The following is a 19,452-nucleotide window of genomic DNA, read 5'->3' on the forward strand; positions in this document are numbered from 1 at the left end:
TAGCAGATTGCATCTAATGCATTAGCATGTGGGATGCATCAGTAACTATATTTGATCATCCAATAATACACACCATTTTGACATCATTGATGGCCTCTATGGATATCTCTGCTTGGGAAGCCCATCCAATTAACTATGGTTCCTGCTCTAAATGAAATGCTGGAAGCTAAGTGGTTTCTTGTTGAGGAAGACTCCCACCTCAGTATTATTTCTGGTTTTCTCTTCTCTCTTTTAGCTTAGGCACCATTTCCATTCATCAGACATTCCCTGCTCCTCACCCCACCCCCCATTTCCTCCCCCGTACCATGAAAACAAGTGTTAGGAGAGAACAAGATGATTGCAATTTTTTTTTCATCCTCCCTTTGACAAAATCTTTGACCAACAGTGAGGACACTTTTATGGTTCTGGGACTGGAAAAGAAATGAAATGAGCATATTTACAGATCAATGCAACAAAACGCAGGATTGTATGGGTAGGGAATGCCTCTGAAATGGTGTACATGGCAAAGAAAAGTAAAGCAGTGTTTGCTGGTGGTCTTGATCAATTTCCCACTTTGAGAAGAAATCTAACATCAAAACAATCAACAGATGTAGACTGCCTGCCTCCACAAAAGAGAGTCTCTTCCTCCTCTTTACATTGAAAAAAAACCAATAAAACAAACCAATGTATGCATGTGGGTATAAAGTCTAATTTCATTGAAAGAAGAGAGTAGTTGCTGGAATTCTTCTGTTGTAACTTTAATCTTCATTCTAACAGGTGTTACTTATCAGATCTTTGAGAAATTTGTTCTTATTAACTGTGGATTAACTGTTTCCAGTCCAGGTGTCTAGAAGAAAAGTTTAAAAGTAGCTGGCATTTGACACAATTTTTTAGTGGCAGGCACTGAGGAATACTTTGATTTGGTTCTGCTTGTAGACCACTGCCAGGTTTTGGAAGTTAGACATAATGGATTGTTAAGAAACTTCAGAAACTTGTATAGCTTTTGTCCAGCAACGTTTCAGAAAAAGTAGTTTAGAACTCTCTGAGCAGTAGGTTAAACTGGGAAATTGTTTTTTAAAAAGAAGGAAAATAGCAAGTAGTCATTAAGAGTCAAGTGTGAGTTCAAGTTATTCAAATATTTCAAGTATTCAAGTTCAAGTATTTTTTCTTTAAAAATAGTAATGTAGAGTTGTTGGCTATCACATGCAGAATAAAACTGTCAACCATACCCATAAGTCTGAAGGTTGCCAACATGGAAAAATTAGGTATTGGGCAAACTGATTAAGAGGGGTGGGGTTTTTTTTGGTAATATGAGACAGGTATTTCTCAATTTACGACCACAATTAAGCTCAAAATTCCCATGGCCAAGTAAGGCAGTTGTTAAGTGAGTTTTGCCACATTTTATGACCTTTCTTGCCACAGTTAGGTGAATTATTGCAGTTGTTAAGTTAGTAACTCGATTGTCAAGTGAATCTGGCTTCCCCATTGACTTTGCTTGTCGGAAGGTCACTGTCAACTTGTAAAACATTCCTACACTTGTTTCCAAGTTGGCATAAGAAAGTGGGGGAGGGAAGGACTGGAGAAGCATGTAGCAAATGAACTTAGAAGCACATTCCAACTTTATCTTTAAAAAGAGTGTAACTAAGCCACTGGTGGGATTCAAATTGTTTTACTACTGGTTCTGTGGGCATGGCTTGGTGGGTGTGGCAGGGGAAGGATACTGTAACATCTTCAGTCAGACGTGGTATTTGCCGGTTCTCTGAACTACTCAAAATTTCTGCTACCAGTTCTCCAGAACTGGTCAGAACGTGCTGAATACCACCTCTGAGCTAAGCACTGAAGCTTTTGCCCGTGAAAAACTTTAATTGGAGAATGTGATGGATGACACCTAGCCTGCTTAATTGGAGAAACTGAGGTATGGCACACCTGGGAGGGAGAGGGGAACCAGGGTCACAAGTGACTGTAATTATGTATTCCAGAATCGGCTTTATACAGGTCATACCAGTATGTCACTCCTAATGAATGCTTTGAAGTTTTTGTCTCAAGGCTCATGATTTAATTAGGATGATCGCTAGAATCCTGACAGTCACAAGAGATGATCACATGACCCTGGGACACTGAAACCATTGTAAATATATGCCAGTTGCCTAGTATCTGAATTTTGATCATGGGGCCACGGGGATGCTGCAATGGTCATAAAACAGAAATGATGAAAAACAGTCATAAGTCACTTTTTTTCAGACCTGTTGTAACTTCGCATGGTCACTAAATGAATGCTTGTAACACGAGGATTACCTATAGATGATGTTCTCAATTCCTACTTTGGCTGAAAGTTTTAGGGATAAGTGATCTGCCTTCCATGTTTAGGTGGAACTCTCTGAGAATGTCTATGGAGATTCTCATTCATCCAGGTCATGGTTGTCCCAAAGGTGCTTTTTCAAGAGGCAACTGGACTTTCTTGTTTTTCTTTGAAGATGTTTCACTTCTCATCCAGGAAGCTTCTTCAGCTCTGACTGGATGGTGGGAAATGGAAGGATTTATACTCCCTGAGAAATAAACACAGTGTCCCTTCTCTTTTTTGTTTGTGTCTTTGGTATTTGAGGTGCTGCCACAGAGAGGAGGGGGTCAACTTATTTTCCAAAGCACCAGAGGGCAGGACAAGAAACAATGGATGGAAACAAATCAAGGAGAGAAGTAACTGGAATTAAGGAGGAACTTCCTAACAGTGAGGACAGTTAACCAGTGGGACAGCTTGCCTTGAGAAGTTGTGGGTGCTCCAACACTGGAGGTCTTTAAGAAGAAACTGGACAGTCTCTTGCCTAAAATGGTATAGGGTCTCCTGTTTGGGCAGAAGGTTAGACTAGAAGACCTCCAAGGTCCCTTCCAGGTCTATTCTGTACTATTTTTAGAATCTACACAATTTCTAGTTCTTTGGCCAGTTTTAAAGCAAAATAATTTAAAGCACTGGGTTGTTGGTTTTTTTTTAAGACATAAAAGAGAGAAGACAAAGAACGGTACTAAGGAGGATTAAATTAAGTTACTAGCAGTTTCCAGCTCCTGTGCCTTTCCTCTGGGTTACAGAAAGAAGCATAGCGCTTAAAAAGCAGCTTTGATATTGCCTTGAAAAAGGGCTGGCAGCCATACAGCCAGTTGATAAAAGGGGTGGGGGAAACCAAGAGTCTGTGCTGCAGCTCTTAACAGCTGCCTTCTCTTGCACTCTGAAATGTTGCCGCCTGGAACTTGGAAGCATCTGGGGGGAACCTTTAAGTCTTCCAACTTGTGCTGCCAGTTGCAGCCAAAAAAGGGAACCGTCAGCTGTATGGCTGTCGGCCAAGATCATTCAGTCTAGCTTCTTGTGGTTTTTATGAATTTCCTGGGTGAAAGAAACAAAAGGCTCCCTCTGAGAGACGAGCATGCCACCCATGTGGGAGGATGGCTGCACTGTTCCAGCGTGGCCTGAGTTGGATCACAGCAGGCTGTGAAGGATCTCCTTCCGTTTGCGATGCCAGCAAGAGGACCCATGGGCGGCTTGGTTCCTGCTGCTCCTTCTCCCACCAGCTCCTCCTTTTTTAATGCCTCCATGTAGAACTTTTGCCTTGGCTCCCTCCCTCATGGAAACCACTTTGACGGATCCTGTGATGCTTTCCCTGGAAGAGCGGTGGGAGAGATTTTCACACCTGACCCTGGTTCCGAATTCCTTTTGACGTTGAATCTTCTGAGTGGTCGGAGCCTGATGTTGAGGTGGTGGTTGCTTTTCAGTGGGAGTGTTGTGTTTGCTTGGTGTCAGAGCACCGGAGGACTTTGTTTTCTTTAAGTGGAGGAGTGTATCTTTTGTGCTGGGTAGCACTGTTTCCTTGTGAGAGAGACGGCCTGGGAGGAAAACTGCTGTAACGTGATTCCAGTGCCAGCCAAGGAAGAGGGGAGCGCCTTTTGCTGTTTAGCTGAATGCTTTGATAGATAATAGCAGACATGCTTTGTGGGCTGAAAAAGGATTTGCAGTCTGGTTTTGGTGAGTAAGACTAACTGTATTCCTTGACCTCCTATTCCTTTTCCATATAATTTTAAGGAAACTTGAACCTTTAAACTTGCCCAATTTATACACAGGGATCACACACAAAGAAAGGCGTGGATATCAATTTTGACAGAAATCTTGAACATTTTTTTCCTTGAATGTTAGGCTGTGGATTTTGTGCTTGATGTGTGCGTGCGTGTGTTTGTGTATGTGTTTTCTTGCATGTAATTAATTTGACTTTGTAACCTTGGAAACTATGGGCTTTTGCACTGAGTCTCTCTCTTTAAAGTCTCTTCTGCCTCTTTCATGAATTATAGAGGTTTTGTTTGTAGCTGTGTACAATTTGTAATTTCTCTTGTCAACTCTACATGATTTTACAGTGAAAGGAGAGAGGTCTCTTTCTTTCTTTCTTAGTGCATTTTTACGTAGTAAAACAGCATGCTAAATATAGACAGATCACTAACTCTAGTATGTGCTTGAGGGTGCTGGTGATCTTACAGTCTAGTGTAATGAATCATATTAATTATTTTAACACAATAGAAAACTGCCAGTATCCTAAGGTTATTCCACTTATCACAGATAAAAGGTACTCTGGCAGGAAATAATATATAAATATATATATATATCTTCTCATTTTAACTTCGCTGCAACCTCTGTTTTGCTGTCAGTGCACATGGTGCATTTATTCCCGCCCTGATTTCTTCTTTTTCTTTTATCCTTAGGGGGAAAAAAATCACAGATGGCTGAGGAGATTCTAACATTATTATTAATAAAGTTATTAAAGGGGGTTGATGACAATAAACCATAACTTAGCTCACTTTTGTCTATGGAGAGAAATAATTTTAGCAGCCTTTCCCCTCCTTTCCCCCCTTTTCTCCCCAATTTTCAGTTTCATATCTGCAGTATGGAAGTTGGATTTCTGGCTTAAGCAATCTTAATCCAAACACCTCAACAATTTGAGGCAGCAGTTTATTTCCAAGAGCTGTCTGTGGGGAGGCTCTTGTGGGAAAATCAGCTCATCTTATGGGTGGAGTCATAAACGCTATGATATATTTTTATGGACTATTTTATAAAATACCTTTGCAGCTCTTTGGATCTATATAGCTTCATCTAACTGGTTCTTCTATATGTGTGTCCAATATAACTGGTCAGCAAATTGCAGCAGATTGATTTATCTACTCTATTGATTGAGGGATAATGCTTCATACAACTGAAGAATAGTTTAGCCCACAAAATAAACTTCATGTTATAATATAACTATCTCTAAGATGCTACAAGATTGTGCTAAGTTTGGAAATTTAAGATCTTGACTTGTTGGTCTAATCTGATTGGGACAAATGAATAAGTGTTTCCATGTCCATACTCTTAATCCCACTATATATTGTTTTTAAAAAGCAGTTTTGACATAAATGACAATTCTATCTACCTGTATGTTCACTATGAGTTAGGCCAATTACTCAATTTTATGCAAGAACTTTCATGTCTTGCAAATTTAATTGATAGAAAAAAATGGTGAAACTCTCAGCAAAATGAGTTTACAAGAAATGTTGTTATTGGAACCTTCAATAATCTTTCTTTATGTATTGGAATGTTTCTTTAAATGATAAAGTTGTTCAATGCAAGTGCAGAGAAGGTAATTTATTCTGTGCTTTCCTCTGTTTCATCAATGTTATGTTCCCATGAAAATTAATTAATTAATTTATCCTATTTAAGAACATACTGACTATTCCAGATGAATTTTGTGAATATATGATTACAAGTAAGATTGCTTAAACCTTACATAGCTTTCACTGAGCTCTTAGGCTTTTATGTTTGTGAACCAATTTTTGTGTGTTAAGCCACAGACAAAAAGCAATCATCGCTATTATACAGCTTTTACTACCTTTGAGATAGAAAGCTTAGTTCTAATAGTTCCTTATCTCTTATGGACTGCCAACATTTCCAGGTGCTACACTCATCTCTTCCCAACACATATTTTATCCCTGCATTTTGCATTAAAGGACTAACAAGGTCCAGATTTAGGAACTGTGTCATCTAGTATGGGTCTTGAGGCTGGGTATGTTGGTTTGACTTTTTGTAACATAATTCTTAAATTCCAAACTCCAAATCATTCCAGAGATAAAGAAAGAAATGGAAATTATCCCTTTAATTGGGAGGTAGTATATACACTGTCTGTCAATTAAGCTATCTTGTAAGTAAGAAAAGTTGACAGTAATATATAGAATCTGGATTGTGAGCCTCGCTATGTGAGTTTAAACTCTTTGTAGTCTACCAATCTGTTCACACTGTTGCTTTAGTTTTATGCCTATAGTTTCACATCTGTTGAGGAATTTGAGATACAAAAATTCCAAATCTGGATTTAAATTTGCTGACCTCATCTGATAAACTCAGCTTATTCTACCATAGATGCTGTGCTATAAATAAGTTCTACAATGGAGATAAAAAAAATATTAAGACTTGCTGTGCTAAACTCAGTTTTTGCAGCAGTTGCACCCAACTGATGACTGTATTAGCAAACTATGATAAAATGTGTGCTTTGCCCAATTGTATTACTGTTTTTTTTTTCATCAAGTTTTTCAAGTCAGCATGATGGCTATGAGAGGCAGCCTGGCATATGAAATGATTATGGATGTTGCTAGCTAAAGGGGCAAGAAAGATGTGCTTCAGCTGGTCAGGAAAGAAAGGATGCCCCAGTGTCAGTGTGATCCTTATTTAATCTCCTAAGGGAAAAGAAGTGGAAGAAGGAGAATGCCTACTAAGGTGTGAATAACAAAAATATATGAAGGAAGAAGAGAAACAAGGTGGATTGAATATAATGGTGCTAACAAGGGAGAGGCAAGAGATTGTTGAATGAAAAAAAAAATCCAGAAAATAAAGAGTAGAACAAACAGATTATGACCATGTTTTGAAGGAATCTGGTGGTGGTAGCCAGACGGGCATGTGTCATAACATTCTGGGGAGAATAGATAGGGGAGAAAACTGGTTCTTGTTCCAATCTGCTTCCTCTAGAGTTATCAGATCCATTGGTCACTTTCCTTCAGATAAAAGCCTGTTTTGGCCTTTCTAATTGAGGATTTCCTCAAACTGTTTGATTATACCAAAGAATTTCACAAGATGAAAAGCTGCTATTAAAACATGGATTTAGTTGAACCGAAGAGAATCCTAGGAATAATAGGCTCTCAAGTAGAATTCATTATGGGAAAATAGCAGTGTTCTAAAAATAATGAATTCAGAGGAAAGGGCTTGAAAAGAATCCCGTGTATGAATATATGTATGCATTCAATAAATAGCCATAGACCAAAAGAAGAAAAGTCAGTGAAATTATGCAGTAATTAGAGAGAAGTAAAACACGAAAAAGCAGTATGTAGCGTGCTGCAAAAGCCAGCACAATGCAAGCACATCAGACTCAACAAAATAAAGAATGTTCAAGAATGATCAAGACATTTTCTTCATTGTCATTTCATGTTCTGGTTACCTCTCAGTTGGAATACTGTCATACTGTCTACATGGGGCTGCCCTTGAAGAGTATCTGGAAGCTTCAGCTAATTTGGAATGCAGCAGTGCAAGCAATTATGTGCGCCCCTAGAATGGCAGACATTACACCTCTGTTCCACGAGATGTATTGGTTGCACAGTCTGCTTCCAAGTTCAAGCCTAGATGCTGGTTTTGATATTTAGCCCTTCATGGCATAAGTCTGGGTCATCTGAAGGGCTGCCTTGTCTTCCATTGTAGAAGAAGAGGCAGCCCTTTATACTGTCCCATAGATCTGATAGAAGAGGTATGTTGTGAGTCCTGTCTGCTAAAGAGCTATATCTATTGGGATCCCAAATATGGACTTTTTCTGCAGTGGCACCTGCATTATGAAACATCATAGCAATAGCAATAGCACTTAGACTTATATACCACTTCACAGTGCTTTACAGCCCTCTCTAAGCAGTTTACAAAGTCAGCATATTGCCCCCAACAATCTGAGTCCTCATTTTACTGACCTCAGAAGGATGGAAGGCTGAGTCAACCTTGAGCCTGATGAGATTTGAACTGCCAGATTTTGCAGGCAGCCGGCAATCAGCAGAAGTAGCCCGCAGTACTAAACTGGCTCCATCCTTGATAACATTTCATAAGTTTCTCAAGATTTGGCTATGTCATCAGGTTTAGAGCTTCCAAGGAGTTGAGCTGGCTCCACAGTTGGTAATATCAGTTGCTCTTTCCTTGCCTTTTAAAATTGTAATCTATTCTTAATTGTTGATTGTTTTCTAATGTTATTTTTTTAAAAAAAAATATTGTGTGCTGCCTATATTTTGTGACAGAGGTGGCTAAATAAATATGATGAATGAATAACTGAACAAATAAATAAATTGTGGAGGATGTCAATATTTCATACACAGATTGTTGGAAAAGCTTGGCAAAAGCGTCAATAAACATAAAAATGAATGCAATGGAAGAGCAAAAAAACCAAAACTTAGCTAGATATAGAGCAAACCCCCTGGTTTCTAATGGCCCAAGCTATGAATTTCTTAGAAACTTCAGTATGTTGTACCTGTTGCAGCTGATCTATAACCTCTGATTGTAATAGACAGGAAAGAGAAACGACTCACTGAGACCAAGGCATAAGGTGTGAAAAAAGGGGAGCATTATGGTAACACACATGCTACAGGCCAAATCTTGTTGCCTGAGCACATGCAAAGGTGATCCTGGCAGGAAATACTGTGATATGTACTTATAATAGCTACTAAGGGCAGAATATCAAATTGCCCCATGAAGGGGAGAGAGAGAAGAAAAAACTATGCCTGTTGACAGTCAGTAGCAACTATGATAAGATAAGTAATCTAAGATGTATAAAGGTATGTCAAATGAATGTTGGAAGTGTAAAAGTAAAGGGACTTTTTATCATCTATGGTGGACACATGATAAAGGGGAAAAAAAGAATATGACTCATATTTTAATATAGAAAATTTTGAAATGGAGATAAAGATGAAACCAGAATTTTTCCTTTTGATTCTAATGGAGAAAGACCTGGATAAAAAAAAAATGGAACTTTGTTACTATGTATGTTGATAGCAGCAAGACCATTGTGTGTACAAAAATGGAAGGAAACTTCGATTCCTAACATGGACGAATAGTTGCGAAAGTTGACGGAATTGGCTGAAATGGCAAAAATGATTATTGATTAAAGAAAAGAATATAAGTATGTTGTTTCCACATTGAGACCACTTCTGAACTTTCTGCTTGAAGTGGAAAGAATGAAACTTTGACTTGTGTTTTACCGGTTAGATTGATAGATCCTTCAAGAAATGGCTTCTTCATATTATTATGAAAAACAAAAAGTTGTGATTTAATGTTAATGCCTTATTTTACTGAAACAGAGAGAGTTAGAAGTTAATGTTTCTTTTCCTTTTCTTTTTTTTTTCTTATCCTCCCTCACTTCTCTTCCCCTTTTTCCTCCCACCGTTTTCCTATTTACTTTCATATTTTGATTATCTTATTTTATTTATAACCCAATAAAATGTTAAACTTTAGTAGCAACTATGGATGTACAATGGAAAAGTACTTTCTGGATTTTGTTTAATGAAACAATGGAGATAAAGGCCAGGGAAGAACCCCCTCCTAAATATAACACTGAAAGAAAAGAAATATTTCTGCTTTCAGTAAAAGTCCTGTTCTTGAATCTTAACTGAGTAGTAGTAATTATCAAGGACCTACTTCACAAAGAACTCTGTGTCCCTTTAAATCTGTACCTTCATTCTATTCTGAGGATGCAGCATACAGCTACTTTGCGGGACCTGAGTAATACAAATACTTTGAAACTCTCTGTGTATCAGTTGAGTTTCTTGATAAAGACATTTAATGCATAAATGTTTTGAGTAAAATAAATAGCCTATGTTAATGCTTTTATTGTATACATTTCTCAATGCAAGAGGTATTAAACACTTTTGAATTCAAAGAATGCAAATGGGTCTGAATGAAAGTTTCAGTAGCTCTGGGAACTGAAAAGTGGGACATCCCGTGCATACAGAGGTGAGCATTTTACAAGGGGTAATCTAAAATGTTTATGTCTTGATTCGGGTTTTTGAGAATACAAGTAAAATACAGCCATAAACTACATACACTCACCTTGATATGGATTGTCACATATTTAGTCAAACATGATTCAGAATGTTGTAAAAATAAAAATTGAGTACTAAACGGGAACATGTTAACTTTAGTCTAAAATATTGTCTCCCTTGACAGTAAATTGAGTAGCATATGAACTTAATATCTCCCCCAATTGTAGCATATAAGAGATGTGCTCTCTCAGCACTGTGACCCATAGCTGAACACTGGTTTATTGAATGAATCAAATTATAACATAGTTATCCATAAACTATTCATAATGATTGCATAATAAATTGTTCCATTAACTCTCTAACCACATTTTAACCTAGCATGTTGTGTGGATCCAATCCAAATGTTTTGGGAGTTTAAGACATATAGCATTACTTAGGTGACAATCTGTCTGTCTGTCTATCTTGTTGTGTGTGACTAGTTCTCATTTAATTTGATGAGTTTTCTTTAGAAATTCTTTGAAAGAAGAGAATTTCTGAGAAATTCCCATGAGTACGTTGTGGTCCTTTGAATTTACTTGTTTATGAAGGTTCCAAGTTGTATACATGAACGGCTTGCCCTTCCATCCAACAGTCTGCATTCTACTTGCCTTCCCATATTTCATATTTATATCCTAACAGAGGCATCATCTTGCTGGGCACAGCAACCTTATTTTCACCACCAAGAAGGAACATGTCCTTAGATCTTGGATGAAAGGCAATTTGTGCTCAGCAATGCCTTGCAGCCGACTCTGATTGATGCATTCATTCCTTCAGGGGGTCAAGGAGACATGCTCTCCAAGACCTGCTGCCTGATCCTTTCAGCTCTAGTTGACAGGAGTTGAACCTGGAATCTTCTGCCTGCAAGCAAGTGGTTTGTGGTTCTGCTGTGCTTCAAACCTGTTGAAGTATCCAGTTTAGTAGTATATGGGCTATACAGAGGGTACAAAACTGTCTGACTATATTATCTCTCTACAGCCCTATGTGCCAAAAGCTTTTCTCCTGACTAGATTTATTTTTGAGAACACAGTCTGGCAGACAAGAAAGGAATGGAGATGCAGCTTATAGGTAAATGAGTTGTTTTAGCAGGATTTAATAGCCATAATTTTTCATTAGTAATATTAGATATCTACCTTCTGGGAACATTTGATAGTTACAAATCTGGATATAACCAGTTCTAGTCTCATATCTTGCTTGGTGCTTGGACAATTAGAACTCAAAGATAGACACAAAGAATAGAGCACAAAGGCTCGGTTCCCCACCTAGTTCCAGAGCTAACCAGTTTGATACTCATTTGATATTGTGCAACTCTTTCCGAAGGAAAGCTTCATAATCTTCCGCTATTCTTTGTGTGAACGTTTAACAAATTGAACTATTTTAAACTTCTAGTTTTATGTCTAGCAACTTGCTTACTGCGGCTTAACAGTTGATACAATTTCATGAAATCCGCTAATTCTTTCATTGTGCATTTGTCAGGAATCAGGAAGCCAAATGAGAGTCGGAGCAACCCTGGCTTAGAATGCTAGCCGCATACTCTGCCTTCGGTAAAGAACTGCTGCAAAGGTTTCCCATATGAAAAATAGCTAGAGTCCCAATAGAGAACAGTTTAGTTGAATTATGGTTTCCTATGAGAGATCTGTAGCAAGCTACTTTTGTGCTTGCCCAGGTATCTCATTTGTAAAATGATGGTGTACTTGTTACTCTTTATTTAGAAGAACAGTGATTACTTTCCCCCGGGTCTTTCAATCATGGCAGGCACACGGTACTCATCTTACTGGGGGAGCACTGATAAAATGCAACTCTCTCTTGTCTTAACTAGCACCCTATGGCTGTTGAGCACAGAAAGGGTAGCGCTTGATATGCTGCGCACAGAACCTTAGAAAAAAGGAAGAATCTTTCTATTCACATATATCTCTGCAATGTTGATGAGTGCAGTGCACAAAACCCCAAATGCTTTGAATATACACTCATCTTCAAAACCTTTGTTAAAATGCATGAGACCTAGCTTCCTCTTGTAAAAGGCATTATTTTTTTAAAAAAGTCACCTAAAAATATGTGTTGTCTTCATGGCTACTATAAGAGGTAGCTACAACTGTGTTGTAGGTCCGACTATCATTTTGCATCCTTTGCCATTGTAAGTTATCATTTAGAGTTATTGTAAGGATGGTTGTCTCTAAGAAATAGTACATTTATATATTTTCAGGATAATTCAGGAAAGTTACTTTTTTTTAGAGTGGAGTTCAGAATGTCTTCTAAACCATTTTGGGGTAGCTCTAGTTTTAATGGTTTGGGGAAAGTTTCTGCCTGATGTTTTATAATCACTGTGCTTTTAACCTGGCACTTTCTTGTCTAAGACATGAATTATGTACACTGATACTGTAATAATGTGTATATGTATGTCCATACCAAGACTTCTCCATTCTTTCAATTATACAACATTCCTAACTGCAATCCTTTCTTTGTAACCGGGCAGCCTGGGATAATTCCTTTTCTTCCCTGCTTTGACAATTTTCAGCTTTCATAGTTTCTAGTAAGGACTTCTGTATCAGATGACTAAAAGTTGTCCTGGACATTTAGGCATTTGCAGGCATAATAATTATGATGGCCTTGTGGCTTACAATAGATTAAAACAAACCTTAATTGAATATGAAAAATCTATTAGGTATACAGCATATAATATAACAAGGAAGATATTTGGGGAGTGGGGTAGAAATGGTGCATGTTGTACAATTCCCTCTCCCTGAGTATGCCTACCCCTTTCATCGAATCTGGATCCTGTATATCAGACATTTTAGCCATGATGCTTGCCTTGTGGAACGTTATCCCTTCAGAGATTACATGGACCCTGAGCCCCATCAGCCTTTTGCAAGGCCTTAAATCAGGGGTGGGATTCAATTTTTTTTTTACTACCAGTTTTGTGGGCATGGTTTGGTGGGCGTGGCAGGGGAAGGACACTGTAAAATCTCCTGTCAGAGGTGGTATTTGCTGGTTTTCTGAACTACTCAAAATGTCCATTACCCGTTCTTCAGAACTGGTCAGAACCTGCTGAATACCACCCCTAGCTTATAGATGTGGTTTTTGGTCACCAGGCTTAGAGATCTGGAGGTGTAGTGATACTGCAGTAGTGCCGTTTATGTGTTGTGGGTGTTTTTTGTATTTGTCCTCTTTTGTTTCCTGTTTGTGTATAGCTTTCAATTGTCATTAGGCACCCAGAGTCATGAATTTGGGATGGGCAACCATATTCACTGAAATGCGTACTAGAGAAATGTAGAAATGAGCATAAACAAGCAAGCAATGTGAGTAAGTACTAACACAGAGTTAATACCTCTGAGGGAGCATTGTGAGCCCAGGGCTCCATGGTCCAAATCTCATTTCTATTCTGAAAGCAAGCCACTATTTCTCAGCTTCAGTCCTCTCTTAAAGTACATGCCAACTATTTGCAGAATAAAGCAAATGAAGTGTTTTGAACATTTGATAAAGTGAAACAATTGTGTTTATTATTGAGACAACCCAAGGTTCGGAAAAAATGTAAACAAGTGACATTTTGCTGAGTTTTGATAAGCAATTTATACATTTTGCCCATATTGCTCCTAAAAAATGTTGAAGGTCTCTTCTCATTAAATTACTCAAACGCAAGAGACGCTATGTGCTGTTCAAAACAACTAATGAAGACCTCATACAAAGATCGCTTTATTAACCCTGCCGATGGTACTTAGCGTGACTAATGGTGCTATTCTATCGAGGCCAGAAGTTCAGTCACAAAAGGAGCCGCACAATTTATTTCTTTCCATTGTTCTTTCAATAGAGGCGGAAAGTTCATATTTCACAAATGAAAAGGTACATTTTTGGAATTCTCTTGAACATCATGGTGTACCGTAGAAGTGCAACAAAAATAAAGCATAGCTCTATTTAGTGGTTTTATATATGTAACAAATTCGGAACGAATGAGTTTTCTGTTCTCAGCCTGATGGTAATATCTGCAGTGAGAAAAGCCCTTAATAATTTTGTAGCTTCTGCAGGCACTTCAGCATATTTCTTGTCATAGAGACACCACTGATCTTATAAGCTTTATTGTCAAATGAAAACAAACTAAAGCTTAACAGTATAGGAATACTTCACAGCTGTTGTGTGGAATGCAAATAATATTAAAAATATTTGTCAAACCAACACAGTTAACACATTTTCCTAAAACTAAGCTCAGGATTTTCCTGAACCCTTGGTAGTTAGCTAATTAAAAAAAAAAAAAACCTGAAAAAAAGTCTTTATAATGCAATATAGCCACATCTATCCTTTGTGTTGAACAGTTCAGCCCAGTCAGAGGGGAAGTGTTGATAGAAACTCCTTTTTTTTCTTTTTTAGTCAGATTTCCCCATACCCTGGCCTAAAACACATCGTTGGGACAAGGACAGTGGTAGGATTCAGATTATTTTACTACTGTTTTTATGGGCGTGGCTTGGTGGGCATGGCAGGAGAAGGATACTGTAAAATCTCCAGTCAGAGGTGGTATTTGTTGGTTCTCTGAACTATTCAAGATTTCCGCTACTGGTTCTCCAGAACTGGTCAGAACCTGCTGAATACCCACCTCTGGACAAGGAGATGAATAATGCCATTTTGGATCCTGCCAAAATCAAGCTACATTATTCCCAAGGCTTCTTAAGTTCATTTGGTATTTGAGCTAGATGATTCCCAGAAGACTTGTCCCTGGGACTAAAATAATACAGGTAGTCCTCAACTTACAACCACAATTGAGCCCAAAATTTATGTTGCTAAGTGAGAAATTTGTTAAGTGAGTTTTGCCCCATTTTATTGCCCCATTTGTTAAGTGAACCACTGTGGCTGTTAAATTCGTTCCATGGTTCTTAAGTAAATCTGGTTTCCCCATTGACTTTGCTTGTCTCAGAAGGTTGTGAAAGGTGATCACATAACTCCGGGGACACTGCAACCATCATAATTGTGAGTCAGTTGTCAAGCATCTGAACGTAAATTATATGACCATGGGGATGATGCAACGGTCAGACGTGTTAAAAATGGCCATAGGTCACTTTTTTTCAGTACAATTGTAGCCTCGAATGGTCACTAAATAAACTGTTGTAAATTGAGGACTACTTGTAATTAAGAACATAAACAATTAGCAACTATTACGTTCCATTTGTGATCCCACAAATCAGTAATCATAATCATGTGCTGATGCTTACCTCCAAGCGCTCTTTGAAAAGTGGGTGATACTCAGAAGATGTTCTTGTCAAGTCTAGACTCTCATCCTAGGAAGGCTCACTTGCTACATATACTGCTGTTCTTCAATGCTAGGACAAATCCCCCCCCCACCCCCATTTTTTAAAAATATTAAGATTCAGGACTTTTGAACAGCCTTAGATAACAAAGCACTGGTAATTAATTTTGGCAGCAATGTATCAGGTTTTCTGAATAAATCACCCAGGAAACCAGATGAAAGATCTGTAATGACCGTTTTTATACTAGATAAGTATGTAATGTAAGTAAATAGAATATGCTGACATATTGACCCTTGTAACATGCCTGATGGCCACTTTTATTTTTTTAACAAAAAAAGCATTCTGAAATTTCTTTCAGAATTTAGACTGCAGTTCATACAGCATGCCAATAGATATGCCAATCAAAGGCCATAATTTCTTCGAAAGTTATGGTTCTTGGTTCTGTTTTTAACCTGGAGATCAAATATGCACATTGTGTAATGCTGCAAAAGAAATATGCATCAATAATGCTTACTTGTTTGCTTAAGTTGAAGAAGAAAGTGTGGGTCAGAGGAAAGTATGATATAAAATAAACCTCTTCTCATCCACTCACCACTATGTCTGGAATAATTTTCTTACATGTTTGATATATCCTATTCATTTCAGAGGGCAATTTGGCCATTAGCTTTCCCTTTGGACACAAGATGGGTATCCTGAAATTTTTGCCACAATGATAAATTGGAGCCTGCGAGAATGGAGTTGGAAATCATCAGATGCCACCCGCCTTTTTGTGTCTTTCTTTTTTTCTAATTTTCTTTAAATGCAACATTTTACCAGAGATTTTTGCACTTACAATTGTGTCTTAGAGATTTTGTCTAGGTTTACACACTGGTTTATAGCACGGTTTGTTTAACCACAGTCTATTGTGTATGTATGAAGGCAAGCCTAATATGCTAAACCCAAAACAGGCAAATTACAGGCAATGGGGGAAATCAAACTTTTGTCCTCAGTCACAATAAGCTTTGGATATTTCTAATAGAAGAATTAAGAGTGAGATACAGAGTATGGAATGAAAACAGCTTCCTGTCATAATATATGAACTCTAGCCTCCTGTCTTATTAAGTTTCTCTTCCTACAGCTCTGTTATGTGTAGTTAATATGTTGTTCAAAGCCTTAATAATTATATGCTTGGAGATTATATGCTTTGGAAAAAATATCTTTATCCGTCACTTTCAGCTGGAAAGAGAGATAAAAATATCTCTCCCAGATATATTTTCTTTAAAAAAATTATATATAAGTCCAGAAATTTATAATTATGAGCTTGGCATTCACTCAACTCATCATGGTAGGACTTGCTTCACAAGGAAATTTATATCCTAGCTTGTTTCAGTGCCAATATATTTGGCAGATGTGGGCTTTCAGAAAGAAAGACATGAAAATTGCTGTGTGGCAAATTGGCCCCCACACCTGGAAATCATAAAAGACCTCTCTCTCTCTCTCTCTTGTGTGTGTGTGTGTGTGTGTGTGTTTAAATAAATGTTAATTTGCTTTGCATATTTTGCTTCCTACCATGGACATGAAAGCGATTTACCCTGTCAAGATAGGAAGACATGAGCACTAGCAATTGATTTGGCACTTACAAATCAAATTCACACACACACCACACATGCACACGCACACACACACACACACAAACTGAAAGCAAAGAATAAAATCTTTTCACAACAGGTAATATTAAAATGACCAGATTTCCAAAAGGATAAACCTAAAACACCTTAAGCTGTATGTGTCTTCATATTTATTAATGTTAATAAGTAACTTGATTTCCTAACGTTAAACAAAGGAAGTTAACATGTGAAAAGGCTTCTCTGAAATGAATCAGATTTCTGTAATTCCATACACTTCCTGTTCTTTATTGTGCTGTTGAGCAAAATGATTTCTAGGTCAAACTAAATTAATGGATGGTGAATAAGCAACAGACCCCTGTCTCTCACGCAGGAAATGGCAAGTGGAATAGATCTTCTCTTCGATCCCTATCTCCCATTCCACCAGGAAGTACTCTGAAAAGTAATGATAGAAATGATATCAGGAAATTAGGCAGTATCCAGAAAGTCTAATTACCTGAAGTAATTTCTTTTTTTTTTTGAAAGTTTTATTTGAGTTTTCACAAAAACAAAATACAAATAAAACATCTTTTCTGAAAATAGCTTGGTCCCAGGTTATCACTTCTTCATATTGACACCAAACTCAATTTCATGCTGATTTTTTTATTCTATTCCATATCTTATTACCTTTTTATGTTTTCTACATAGTTTTTCCCCCCTTTTTAATTTTCTCAACTTTGTTTTAATTATCTCAGTTCAAATCATTATATTTATACTTTTGTCTGTCCTGTTAGAATTTCACATTATCTTTTCTTATTAAATAAATTTTTCCCTGTAGTGACCAATTGGAGTATGACACCTTTATATCTTTTAATTTTATCCATTCAAACTCTTATTTAAGCTTCAGTGTATACCTTTAAGATTATAGCATTCAATATAATACATAACTTCCAATCGAATTCTGCTTGGTACATTCTTTAAAATACACACTATGTTCTTAAAAAGAATATATATATATATATATATATATATATATATATATATATATATATATATGTGTGTGTGTGTGTGTGTGTGTGTGTGTGTGTGTGTGTGTGTGTGTGTAAATAAAGCACACATTCCATTCCAGTTCAATTCTATCATTAATATTCATTAAAATCTTAACATGTTTAACAATTTTTTTCAGTTAAATATCATACTTCCTTGGGAACACTTATAAACTTTCCATAGTTAATTTTTTTTCCCGTATTTCTCACTTATATTTTTATAAATCATTACTAATAATTAAAAATGTTCCCATTTAATTCTCTCAATCATTTTAATTCATTTATTTATTACCAAACATTCAACTACATTACAGTAAATATTTTATCCATCATTTTAATCATATTTTCTAAAATTATTTCTGTTTATAATATAACAATGCTATCTTATGTACCTTTGCAGAATCCCTTTTGCAATTAAATTTTCACCCATTATCTCTAAACAAGCTTATGGTTACAATCCTTATATCTTTTCCCTATTTCTCCATTTCTTGTTTCTGTCTTTTACAACTTCTTTTCCTTGCCTTCTTCTCCCTCTTCTTCTCCCTCCCCTTTTTACCCCCTCGTCTCTCTACTTCTAACTCTCTCATCTGTAATCCCCTCTTCTGTTGCTTTCTAATATTATACTTATCTTTCAAATTATTATTCTTCTTTTTGGTTGTTTTTTCTAGTCTTAAACCTTTTACTCTCTTTCCCCCCTTTTCTCCACCCACCCCGCCACTTAAAATTATTTGATCATTAAAGATGGCTTCTTCTTTGTCCCAATCTTCTTGTTCTGCAAGCATTTCTTGTTGTTTCTCATAGTTCCAGATCTCCATTTCTAAGAATTGAAACATGAAGACAAAAGAACCTCTCCCTTCTTGTGCATCTTCTTTCCATTTTTAAAGTTCCATTTGCAGTTCTTCTAAGACTGATACCATTTTAAAGACTTTTAAACAACTACCCGGTTAATTTTAGTCATCCAGATGCAAAAACCAAAAATCACCAAGTAATCCAAATAATCCAAGGCTGTTTCTTTCTGCTTCTTTTTTCCACTTTCTCATTCTGGGGTTCTATTATTTTGTTACCAAGTTTCAATTAAGATGTATCTTTGAGGAATCTTGTTGAAATTTCACTGTAAGTTCCTTTTAGTTACAGTTCCATTCCTTAGTTCCAGGCAGTCTCCTCCATTTTTCCAGATCCTGCCCTTTTATTCTTTTTTTTTCTCCTTTCCTGCTTTTAAAAACTTTTAAATATCCAGAAATCTTTATTATCCCTTTGACTTTTATTTTCAGCTTCGATGCCTATTAATGTCAAAGTGGATTTTTTTCAATTTCTTGCTTAAGTCTCTTAGCTGTCAGTATAAGGAAGGGAAGAAAAAAAACCTAATCCTTTCCCTTCTCTCTCTCCTTCGCAGCTTCAAAATCTTCTTTGGGAACAATGTTATTTAATTTAAATTCCAGGATACCTTACGTTGTTGCTTTTGCTGTTTGACCCGGTCAGCCAAAACTTTCTCTTATCTTCCTCCTGCACATTCTTTTCTGG

The 19,452-nt window shown here is 37.1% G+C and overlaps 1 protein-coding gene across 5 annotated transcripts in view; it reads left to right on the forward strand.

Annotated features, from left to right (window-relative positions):
• The window catches only part of GRIP2 (glutamate receptor interacting protein 2), a 494,881-nt gene that overhangs the window by 335,948 nt on the left and 139,481 nt on the right, over positions 1–19,452 (forward strand). Inside the window, exon 1 of one of the 5 annotated variants that reach the window (XM_087923755.1) lies at positions 3,223–3,988. The exons of the other annotated variants lie outside the window; for them this stretch is intronic. Coding sequence (XP_087779881.1) covers positions 3,949–3,988 — 40 coding nt within the window. The 5' untranslated portion in view covers positions 3,223–3,948. Of the gene's footprint in view, positions 1–3,222; positions 3,989–19,452 lie in introns of those variants that run through there. 5 annotated transcript variants of the gene reach the window in all.

This window comes from Pseudonaja textilis, chromosome 2, assembly GCF_049901715.1.
Source record: "Pseudonaja textilis isolate UNSWEBS1 chromosome 2, rPseTex1.2, whole genome shotgun sequence".
Taxonomy (NCBI): domain Eukaryota; kingdom Metazoa; phylum Chordata; class Lepidosauria; order Squamata; family Elapidae; genus Pseudonaja; species Pseudonaja textilis.